This window comes from Vanessa tameamea, chromosome 19, assembly GCF_037043105.1.
Source record: "Vanessa tameamea isolate UH-Manoa-2023 chromosome 19, ilVanTame1 primary haplotype, whole genome shotgun sequence".
Classification (NCBI taxonomy): Eukaryota; Metazoa; Arthropoda; class Insecta; order Lepidoptera; family Nymphalidae; genus Vanessa; species Vanessa tameamea.
The window spans coordinates 10,392,721-10,405,667 of NC_087327.1; the positions used below are offsets into that span (position 1 = coordinate 10,392,721).

At 35.3% G+C, this 12,947-nt stretch overlaps 1 protein-coding gene across 7 annotated transcripts in view; it reads left to right on the forward strand.

The window, feature by feature from the left end:
- Nucleotides 1–12,947, forward strand: part of LOC113402792 (homeobox protein homothorax) — a 247,449-nt gene that overhangs the window by 117,991 nt on the left and 116,511 nt on the right. For 4 of the 7 annotated variants that reach the window (XM_026643104.2, XM_026643108.2, XM_026643106.2 and 1 more), the window contains exon 8: nucleotides 5,713–5,721. The exons of the other annotated variants lie outside the window; for them this stretch is intronic. In XM_026643104.2, the coding sequence (XP_026498889.1) occupies nucleotides 5,713–5,721 (9 nt within the window). The remainder of the gene's footprint in view (nucleotides 1–5,712; nucleotides 5,722–12,947) is intronic. 7 annotated transcript variants of the gene reach the window in all.

A 12,947-nucleotide genomic window follows, 5' to 3' on the forward strand; every position in this document is an offset into this window, starting at 1 on the left:
TGGAATTCGGCTTGGCGCCTTTGATACGAGAGCGTTTAGTAACAGCGTTGCCTGGAACCGCTTGTTTGTTTGTCGGGCTGTAAAACTGTTACGAATCGTAAACGGTCGTGTGTGGTCAGTCCTTACGACGAAATCCGAACAGATGGGCTGAGATCAAAAGAGTCAGGAGCGATATAAAAAGTTAATGCGTATCACAAGTAACAACTCAGTACTAGAAAATGACGGTTCGGAAGCGACGATCGTTTTGTATTTTTCTTTCTCGTTACACGCCATATATTCTTTCTTAACGCAACGCGTGAGGGGTTGGAAATAACATTCCCATTTTCCAGGTATTTTCCGTGCCCCATATTGGAAGGATTTGTTGGGCCCGCGACGGCGCGCAATCATTAGCCGTGGAATCCTCTACATCTCCCTGATGCCCTGGTACAGATGGCTTGTCTATTGAAAAATTTGCAGGGTTTTAGTTTTTACCCCATTGGGAAACCGAAAAGCATATATTAATTTAATAATATTTTTTACATTTAATAATCAAAATTAGAGAAATACATAATTATCAAAATATTAAAGTATTTTTAATACGTCTAGCTATACAAATATATTTTTTATTTATTTAAAATAATTTGTTTCATATATGTTAAACATAATTAATATATCTTAGAAATCTACGATTAATAATATATTGAATATTTGATAAATGAATCACCTGGTAGAGTTTATCATCTGATAGTTTCAACAGGATAAGTTCACAGACAAACAGACAGATTTTATAAAACAAATTACCATTATTTTGTTTATGATATATATAATAGATATATGTAAATACATTACAGGTTTAAATATAGTGGTAACCGTCGCCTAAGATGGTGACAGATACGTCGACTAAACAAGCTTTATCTACGATCAATGTTTAATAACAGATGCAATTATAACTCTAATGCTCCATTATCAAATGTAAGCGCAACGCCGGGCGCTGAGCGTTATTAACCGGGATTACCGGATCCCGCCCGAATCCCCGGATACCGGGATTTGCTTCGGGATCGGGACCAGTGGAAATGATAAAAGATATGCCTCTTGGATACGGTCTCGTACGAGTAAATGATAATGTGAGCTCTTGATACCGCGAAAAAGATTTGTAGTAAGAATTATTTCTTATCTATTTCGGTATTCGGTATACGAATATTTTAGATAGAAATAAAATGTTTAGACAGCGAAACTGTTTGAAAAATAAATACGATGCCTCATTTTTGCGTGCTCTATCTTTCTGAACGGAAACTTGTAATGGTCTTAGCTGACAAGTAACAATGAAAAAGTATGTTTTGTAACGTATCTGACTATCGTACCTTTTGGCAGGTGACCATTCATCACCAGATGGCCTATCCGTGTTTCAGTTTCGATAAAATATGACGTGCACTTGTCTAACCGTAATAGTTTTTGTCTTCATTTCGAATGTCACTCAGAGACGCTGTGTATTGTGCGAACCCTGTTATTTTTTACAAAGACATTTTATTTCCATGTCGCCATTCGGAGATGCATCTGTCATTTAAAAAAATATATATTCGAAAAACCGACTCTGTGGGGAAAGATCGTCAGCCAGTCAAATCCCTAAAGGACTAAAAAGTAATGAACAAGCCATGTTAACGGTGCGGGGGTACCAGGCTCGCATGAGCTAGGCGTAGGCCGATATCAGCAGTACAAGCGATCGCACTTAACCGTCACTTACGTATCAGTCGCTGCAGCGCTATCATTCAGCGTCGCGCGTGCATTAGCGATGTCGCCGGTCGATAATTTATTGGACACCTCCTCGCGGCTATGCGGGCCGGTGACTGCGGTGATAGCGATGATTAAAAACGCTCCGTGATAACTTAATGGTCCTGCCTGGATGCTGTTATCGAACGTTTCCTTAGTTTTCTCATTTACAACAACATTTCGAATTTCTTGTACGAGATTTGTTGTTAATAATTCTGTACTGAACTAATTGTGTTTCGACGCCTAAGCACGTGTACTTTACCTTTTCCGTCTTTGTGAAACTCATAGAAGTTTTAGAAGATATAAATAATCATAAATTCCGTATAATTTGCGGGAATCGACTTGTACGATTATTCTCAAGTATCACGAATGTGTGCCACTCGTACAGCACATTATACCGGTATACCGGTCTCACGAGAAATCGCAACTACAGCACCCTTACCCACTTTAAACTATTGAAGATGTTCAGACGTTAGCCACGGTATTTGTACAAACATTATTGGAAACGATATTATTTTTATATAAATATCTACAGATCTATAAGCAGTAACGGGTGACGTAAACAAGATTCTGCTAGGATTTCATTTTTATATACATATAATCCTTGACTTAATAAATAAACAGACAATTATATAATAGGCAACAAAAACCTCTTGTAATTATATCTTTAATTTATCTAAATATCTTAAAATAGATGAACACAAATCAGAGTTTTTTTCTTATATTTAGATTTTGTATCAAAAATATATTTAAAAAACTGCTTAAAGAATATTACTCATATTTTATGAATAAATTAAATATACTTGCTGTAATACGCAATGTAAATAAAGTCACAATTCAAACCCTAAATGACTGTAAAAACAATGTCACCTCAATGCTTGATGGTACCAACCACCAAAGATCCACCATTCCCGTTACCATTACACCTGAACTTACCGTAAAACCGAACCGTTGAAATTGTCAAAGTCAGCGACGCGGGTCACGCCGTATAAATAACTCTATAACCTCGTTACAAAAATTAATCCTTACACACATTGAAATAGAGTTTAAAATCGAACAAAAGTTATGGATTGCTATTATTGTATATAAGACTCTTATTAAGAGCGACTCCCACTCGTGAGTGAGGCACGCAAGCGACTAATGTTTAGTTTACATGGCGCTAGCAGAGATTACAAAAAGCTGGACTGTCACATTTAAAAACTTATGATTTTTTTATTTCTTGTAACAATTTTGATATCAGAGGATTTAGAAAACATTGCTTACGATATAAGATTCTAGAATAAAATGAATTGAGCTCTTCTTTTCTCTACTACTGGTCTTTGAAGCCTCAAAAACTTAGTCATATTTTAAATATCTTTAACCGCGTAGATTTATTTTTCTTCGTATGACTTATTCAAACATACTGTTACCACTAAAAAGACTATTATTACAATTTTCTGAATAGAATGATAAATATTCATTGAAAAATTTCCATTGTAACATATGTTTTATTTTAGCGACACTTTACTTAACATTTTAAAACAAGATGTAATATAATATGCGATGACAAAATGAAAACAAATTAAATCGAATAAAAATAGTATATTTTTTAAATATTTTTCGCCATGTAAGCCGTCTCGTAACAAGTAAGTGGAATCATACGTACATTTCCAAGTATGGCCGCGTCACACGAGGCCCGGAGCCACCGTACACATTACTGACGATCTCCGCTTAAATTAAACCAGTTTAAAACAATACAAGATGGAGTATGCATTCGTAAAGAAAGTTTCTTGACTATTGTAGATAACGGTTCGTAATAGTGTTGCCACTTATTGAATAGTTATTTTTCGAACAAGTCTATTAAGCAAATGTCAAAATGTGGTTCATGATTGTGATTTACACATTCATCAATTATTGTTGCTTTTGCTGCTGATAGCTTTTTTATAGCAAATATATGAGTTATTCATCTTAAGTTTTGTCGTACTATAAACAATATTTTTTCATGAAACGCAACCTTCAATATTTAGTGTGTACACGGAGTATTGAGAACGAAAGCACACAACAAATATATTATCACACGTTTAATATTACAAGCATATCCATGCATTCGTGCCTCCTCTTTAATTTTATTTGAAAACAATTACACGATATACGCTTTCATACTGTGAGTTGTGTATTATACCAGAGAGCTGCGCGCAGTTTCAACAACGGTACAGTTTAAACTCAATTCTTAAACGTATAGAATACTAAATGATTCACGCGACCGCGTCCGAGTCTCGCTTGATTTTCGATACATATTGATCCTAGGCTATTTCTAAAATGTCTCTACAATCTGTTCAGCGTAATTAGTCTCAAAACTGACAGCTACTTTAGGGTTCGTACGTATGTACGTAAGTTTGTCGATAGGCGACGCAGTAATCAAAGGTCAGTAAGAGTCTCGTCAGCACCGAGCGGTCGCGCAATTGGAATGTAAATAGAATCAAAGCGGGCAACAACCGCTCAGACGCAGGAAAAACTTCTTTTAATTATTTATTTAGCACTGCTCGCTGCCCGCGGATTCGCTCCGCTTGTTCGAAGCTATAAAGTTTCATTAATGGTGTGCTAAAACAACAATGTCGAGATTGAACTCGAAGACCCGTGAAATCGCATTCGGAAACGTGCCGCCGCGGAGTTAATCTTTAAATTTACTCTGCTTTAATTGTATAATCAAATTATATGACTAATAAGTGCTCATTGTTTTAAGATTGTATATTTTTTGTTACTTGTTATAATTTTAGTAAATTAAACAAAGCCAGACGTTCATAATAAATGTCGACTTTAATATTATTAGTTATAAATATTAATTTATTTACAAAAAACATACAAATTTACACAGACGAACGTATGTATATCTTTTCGCTAATTGCTTTGTTTTGACTGGGATTTGAACAGCAAGACGACGGTAAAAAGCCAGTTATCACTTAAGCAGATTGTTGTCATAAAGTATATTTTATGTTTTATAGTATTTTTTTTAATTACGTAGCTTGCAAGACATACATTGATTTTTAATAAAGATATTGTGAATGATGTATACTAATAGAAATTTAAGTTAACTTGTATTTATACATTATTTCCGTTCCCTGTTTCTCATAAACCAATGGGATTGCCAATCTGACTCGACCGGAAAGAGTTCCAACAGGAACAACTGCTATGTTCCAATTCAGCCTTAGAAAAATTCTCTATCCAATATTTTTTACCAGCCCCACCCGGGATATGAACCCTGGACATCGAGATTTGCAGTATTATAAAGTAGATCAACATAGCAATACAATACATATGTAGGGTACATTTACTGGGTTTACTGGGTAAAACTCACAACTCTATGCTAGAAAACTACATAAACATAACATTTAGAATAGTATGTTATTGATATGCCTCTGATCACCTGTCAAACTGTCAAGATGTCATTTCTGTCAAGTCGATATGATAGCTGTTCTTGAAACTGATAAGAACTGATAACAAACTCATATAGTTCCAAGATACCGACTGTGACGCTTTTAACTTTGAGACTCTATACGTATGAGGAAACATGTAACAAATGTTTTGAACACTTCAAAGATTACGAAATTCGTAAATTAACGAAATGAATTCAAACTATATTTATTATAGTGTCCTAATATGCTAACGTCATTGCTTGACGACTATAAAAAAAACTAAGCTAAAATTAAATTAACTATGACATACTTTGAAATAAAATAGCAGTTATTTTAAACAGGTTCTGCGATACATTTTTTTAATTTAATAGCTATTTAGGAATATAAAACTAAATGAGACGTAATAAAATGACGAAATAATAATACAATAAATTAATTTTAATCTCGTCTAAGAAGTGTGGGGAATAATAATAATTAAACAGCTTAATGACAAATGACCTACTTTATCAAGTACTGCATGGTCGTGTCAATTAAAAATGGCGATTATTAATAAGAATTTTCTGCTTTGTTCCAGATGCCATGGGTAAGTTGAGCGAGACAACAGGAAGCCCCATAAATCATGGTGAGGCTGTAAAAAGATAATGTTAACAAAAATTTCCAATCTTCATAAAATTCGAAAAATAATTACGGTCGCAGCGGCGGTTTTTTCAACGCGAAATAAGTTAATCGGGCAACACTAGGAGTCGGACGGGGATTCGCCTCGCGTCATAAACTTTGATTAGGTCATTAAAGCATGTTAATTTATTAGCGTTCGAACAACTTTCATTTGTAATAAACACACAAAAATCACCCATAAAAGTTTTACGTTACCGTACTTTATGCGGCGAGGCGCTCGCCGGCTTTTACGACCTTTTAAAACGTTCTCACGTGTGTAAGATCGAAAATCACCTCTCTGGTGATTAACTGCACGGTCCATTGTCGACGGTAAAGCCGATTTGGAGGACATTTGAAAATCGCATTTTTAAACTTCAAAAATAGAACTGTAGTTCGACGATTAAAAAGTCGTCCGAAAACCGCAACGCTCGCAGCGCGATATTAATTCGAAATTCGAACTCGTTGCATGCAAATTAAATATTAAGTATTTCGGTATACGATCCCGATATAAATAAAAAAGAACGGTTTCATATTCATATTCATACACGCTGTCAGAATGACGTATTCATTCCAATTTCAAAAATCAACGTTCGAATCCGTTTCAATTTTTAAATTTTGTCAGTTCGGAAACGGGGTATTCATTTGGCGCGAAATTCCCGCGATGCATAAAATAAATTAAATTCAAACAATATCAATCGGACACGGGAACACACTCAGGCGTTTTCGTTTTTCTATTTATCATAAAATATGGACGTCGCTCTGAAATTAAACATCTCCGTCTCCTTCCAACTCGTATTGCGTGACAGGGACGAATGAGCATAACTTTTTTTTCTTCGTTACAAATCGTGGTATCGACTTGTCCGTCTGTGTGTTGATTTGTTCGTGTCCGTATCGCCGTACGATATTAATTACTGACATAATGAGCTTTGTTCTTTCAAGTCGATTGTGATCATACTCCGCTATTAAAACAGCGTTCAGTTGAACAATGGACTTGTAAGGCAAGAATGAAGATTATATTATACTTACCTTAAATCGAATTCCATTTGAATCGTAGAACATTTTACGTTTCTAGGTAAAAAAATCACGTAGCTGGATAATATAATTGTTGGTTCTGCATACATAATAGAATAACTTTTTTTTTTTTTTTAATATAACAACTTGGTCATTGTTTTGATTTAAAGTAGAAATAAGTGATCAAAAAGCGTTTAAGAACAGCAGTGCCATTCTGTAAAAATCACTTCGTATGTCAAACATTCTGACATTTCACGTGACTTTCGAGTTTCGTCTTACAGAAAACCTCTACAGATAATAAATATAAAAAAAAGAAGATGCACTAATAAGTGGGCAATTTGAAAGTATAGTGTTGTTCAGTGGGCAGAGATTGATGATAAATTATGACCTATATACTTATATGAGCTGCTCCGCCGGTTTCATTCGCGTTAAACGTTTCTGTTCCGCCCCCCTCTTTCCCGTGCGTGATGTTATATAGTCAACCTTTCTCAATAACTAAGCTATGTAATGGAAAAGCTTCTTGCCGGTTCTTCTCTGTACTTTCCGAATCGGTAAAATGACGATTCTTAAGTATTTTTATGAGTCTACTGAAATAAAGAATATTTCGATTTTGTATCGCACGCTTTAGCTTAATGTAAGAACAATCTTATGCCGAGAATCACATATACATATATAAATGTCGCTTTGTATGTTCTGTATGCGTCCCTATAGTATATAATCCGATTGAGTTAAACTTTGTCAGGTTTCTGGGCTTAATACAACTCTAAAATGAACATCGACTACATAACTTAAGATGACCGACATCTGGGCGAAGGCTTCCTCTCCTTTCGAAGAGATTTAGACCTTATTCCACCACCAAAAATGCGGGTCGCCATCAATCCGAATTAAACACTTTTGTATCCTTATATATTCAACCGGCACATGCTATTTTCTCATCTTTCAGAGATTAATTAGTACAAACTAAGCACGTGGAATTTCAGTGGTCTTTGAACCCGCAATCTTCGGTTACGATTCATGTTTTCTAGCCACTAGACCATATCAGCTCATCTCAGTGAAACCTTATTAAACCAGTTAATGATATTATTGTCTATACAACGTACCTACAATCACTTTCGTAATTAGATAAAAAAACCCTAGTTTTTTACAATTAACGTAATAAATATTCAAATAACATTTTTATGAAAGTGCAAAACGTACAAATTACCCGTGACTCTGATATCTTGGTATCAATTAACTAATTAGAATGATCATAGATTGCATTGTTAGGTCGATCGTCCATTAAAACTATAGCATTTTATCGCTATCGCTCAGCTTGAATGAGTCAGACAAGCTAACAACTCCTTGACTATGCTGTATGTAAGACTAGGACGGATATATATTTCTATACATTGCTTTATAAGCTGTTAACGATCTGTCTGTGATTTGTATAATTGTTGTTGTAACAGATGCGATGGTACGTCAGATTGACGCCATGTTGTCAAACGTTTGCACGATCATAGCAATTATAAAATACAATGAGTTTTCCGTCACGCTTGTTAAAGGTCATGTAAACGCTTATTAAATTATCACCCTGTATAGATTTCATTAGATTTCAAAGCTCGCTTCTAACTATGAAAGACGTATCTTTATTTCGTAATACATACAAGTAAAACATTTTCATAAAACCCGTAGTGAAGGGCCTTACGATAAAGTTACAAACGAGAATTTCAAAAGGACGATGTTATTTTCTTAATATTGAATTCTTCTCAAAAAGGAGCAAGACGCCACAAGACGTCTCCTTTACAAAATCCCATTTATTTTATTGTTATTGTTAACAGCTTGTCGGAGTCACGAAAAACCGCTAAACGTAACGTTGACACGTACCAAAACGGTTGTATCGGGCAGAGATTCAAATTTCGAACGCAAAATTCAAGATGGCGACCTTCGCGAGTCGTATATCAATCGTGATTTACGCGCCACGGTCGAGGTCGACGGCCGCCCGAATTTCGTTCAGAAATGCACTCGCCGAGTAATTTATTTGTGACCATCTATTATTTTGTAGACTCACGAGGTCCTAAACGCAGCTGACATTAATATATCATTTTACGCGACGGCGCGGCCTACCTTGTCTGCGTCCCGCTCCCACGCGCCGCACGCGGCTTCGAGCGAGCGGGACGGAGGCACGGGGGCGAATGGTTTGCGTTTTCACTTTTTATAGTAGCAATATATTTGATCAGCTGATCGTCATGACGTTTACTGCGCGTGTGGCTATGTGTAATGTTTTTCATAATTTATATTATAGTTGTTTTGTGTTTTTATTCGAGTTGACTAGGTCGTGGTTTATTTATAATGTTGAATATTTATCTAACAGTGTTACCCGCTTCCGCGCGATCGGTGTTGACATATAAACTTAGCAGCGACCACACTTTTGGTTATAAAATTAGTTTTATTGTCAGTATAAATTTAAATAAGCGGTTGCTGTGCTGAATTATAGCGTTCATTTCAAACTTGAACTCATGTAACCTTTGTATACATCGATAGAAAAATATCGTGTAATAGTCGCCATTTTGCGAAGTTGGATGTTTATAACCATGTTCCGCTAAATATATATGACGTAATTCAAGTTACTATAACAGTCACACCAATTCTAAAAGAAGTCCGTTTTATGAAACCAAACCTTGAACCCCCACTGGAGCAGCGTTGTGTTAAAAGCTCCGCGCCTTCTCAACGAGAAAACACCTTCCCAGCTGTGGGATGTTAACAAGTCACTAGTCCGATTACGTGGAATTATTAAATATAATAATTATATTGTGAATTCGTTTCGGTTTTCCATTTAGAAGTCACGGTTGTTAATAATCACTAAAATAAAATTCGTTCGTAGACTTTGTTTATTGATCTGTTATCTAAAATGACTCAAATATAAATATGTATGTCGTATGTTATTGGAAATAGCTGCTCGACTAATTCATTTCCGTAATCAATCGACCTCTGGTCAACACATATATCAGTAACAAGACAGTTAAACATTAGATCTAAACAAAAGCTGGTACCTTCAAAACTTTTTAATCATGATTGTATGGTAGAATTAAGATTCCAACTTACTCTGTAGTTTTATCTCTCATGATAGTAAACTGTGATTTCCTGATTTTTTTCTACAACGGTAGAAATTTAATTTGGTCTCCTGATGGTAAGTGCAACCCACTGTTCATGGACTTTCTATTCTACCATATCTTTCACCATTCCTCACATCGCCAATGGGTCACCAAACTAGGTTGTTATGTCTCTTCTGTAGCGCCACTAACTCACCTTTCGAACCAGAACACAACAGTACTTTACTGCTTTAGTATAATTCGATTCAACGATTGCAACCAGATCCTTCAAACTCTGTTTGTTTTGGCTTGACACACACACACATGTAAACTCTATTTTCTCACTCTCATAAAGTCAGACCGGAGATAGATCGGAATCGGTTTACGTTCCTTCCAAGTCACGGTAGTATAATACTGTTATTTTCCGACTTTAGTTTATTAATGACTTTTTTAATTACCTGGTATACGAACCTAGCACCTCAATAATAATACCGACGAACGATACAAAATCACCAACAATCATATTAGAATAATATATTGATATAAATATTAAACCAATCGAAAAAACTTAACATAAGAGTGTGTACGAAGAACTGGTAGGCTTAATAAACTTAACCAGGTCTCCCAGAACATACAGAAAAAAAATAGCAAAAAGTTCTTAATTGAAGCGTATCTACATGTTTCCTGGGTAACTTCAAGACGAGATTGAATAGATATATTCCGTCTTAGACTTCATCAAAACCTACCGAATCAAATAAAAGTTAATCAAACTAGTCATATAAGGTAAACAATACCTACATCGTTAATACAGACTTATGACATTTCGTCTTTGAGTCTTACCGTGGGTTATATAATGAATATAATTTAAGAATGTTATTTACAATACTAGTTTTCACCAGATTTGAGTTTCGTTAAAATTAGTCGTGTTCGCGTGCACGTGGCTCCTGTAAATATTTTTGGAGGCAATCGATTTCCGAAATCCATTCTGTACCCTCGCTGATACGACCGGTTAGTGTGGACGTGTCTCTTGTATTATTAAAACGCTAAATAATTTGAACATTTTCTTGTCGTTCTGTATTTGAAAAGTACATAATTTATAACGCTTTTTATACGACTTTTCTACAATATTTAAGGTATATATTTAGACTATGTGTATGATAAAAGTGATAACCCCGTACTAATATTTCACTTGGACAAAATTACGAATTAATACAATATAATTGCTCAATTCATAGACTTACTTTTACAAATTGTAAAGATATTATCGTATATCTGTAACTGATATAATTCGTCATCATTACATTATACGTAATGTAATAATAATTATATTTGATTAATTTATCTAATTGTAATGCTAATGCATAGTGTGATTAGCGAGAGGAATTACAACGATTTACGACACACTATGAATTTTGAACGATAAATCGACGATAATTACGGAAACAAATTAAATATATAACAGATAGACCATTACAAATATTTATTTTTTATAAATAAATTATATTATAGATAAAAAATATATATAAAACAGAAGATACCGTAGCGTCTTATCCACAGTAATCTCCAGGCATTAGCGCGTATCGCACAAGCCTAGCATCATTAATCTACGTGACAGTTCAAAATTTAGTTACAGAGGGTCCCCCCCTCCGTGGCCCGCTACCCGCGCCCCCCTCCCTTCGCTCGAATGTGGCAAGTTTTTGAGGCACTCCCAAATACGGTTCGTTTGTTGAAAAGTTGCTTCCAATGTTATTATTGTTTACGAATACGTTTTTGTTTACCGTAATTCTTTTACCGACGGTATCGATTGGTGGTACGTTAAATTATCTAACAAGCGAAGGTGGATTTGTTTTAACGCTTTTAGCGCAACCCGCTCTATTCATTGTTTTCATAGCATATAGCTCAGCATAACGTTTTTTTCCGTCTCTTTGTGCTGATAACATGTATTATCACTGATTGAGTACTGATAACAGTTTTCATAGTAAATTCATACCCAAAATTGACGGAATTAATATGCAGTGTATAGATAATTTTCTTTCCGCCATGATCTGATTCGATCAACGAAAAGATTAAAGCAAATTCATGATAAACATGAATCAATCCTAATTGATACAGATTTCTGTCAATTTTGATATATATACCCGTAGTAATATTGCCTATCTTAGCGGGAAAGCTAAGATGACGCCGGCGCCCCGTCGCGCTGCCATCCGCAGATGTTCTAGCTACTGTTAATTACGTCTCACAAGTGCTGCGTACTCCTACCCGCTCATGTGAGCCTGGTACTTTAGACAACATACAAATTAGTAACAGTTAAATTTTAACAAGTGAAAATTTAATGGAAAATTAAATAAATTAATTGTTTATTTTAAAAGCGACAGGCATTCATCATTCCCTAGTTCATGTGATACGCAATTACAAATTAAGACAAGTAATAAAGATGGTTATTATTTAAAAAATTAACAAGAAACGTCTGAAACACGTTTCGCGATCCGCAAAAACCAGTAATAATTTAATTTCTCGTCTTTTTCATATAACATATACGGTGGTAAATTGCGGATGCGTTTATATAAGTATTACGAGTAAACATGATATTTTTAATTTGAAAAAGTCACGCACACACGTCTTTGAATATTTTTTTTTTCTTAATCAGCAAGAGCAATGACCTAGAAAGTGGGACCTAACCTTTACACATACACGTATGTGTGAATCGAGCGAGGCTTCAACCGACCCCGTGTCATACCCGCTTGTAATTTTTTTCTCAAAGTCGGCATGAATAATCACATTTTTCTATACGTTCCGCATTTATTCGAGCGTTATAAGTTCAATGTGGAAACGGCCCGCGTACATGACGGGGCCGGTCGGGAATCAAACCTTGAATTTATGAGCATAAAGTGTATATTTAAGCGCCAATAGCTAGGCTCGTGAATTTCATGTAAACGGTACCGCTTCGCCGGCGTACCTCCGTCCGTCGCCGATCCTCGTGACTGGCACAATTTTGCCCTGAAGTAGGTATATTTTTGCTTTTTTATTGCGTTCCGTAATCCCAGGGTTCGTATTTAGATGTATATTTGTGACAGTT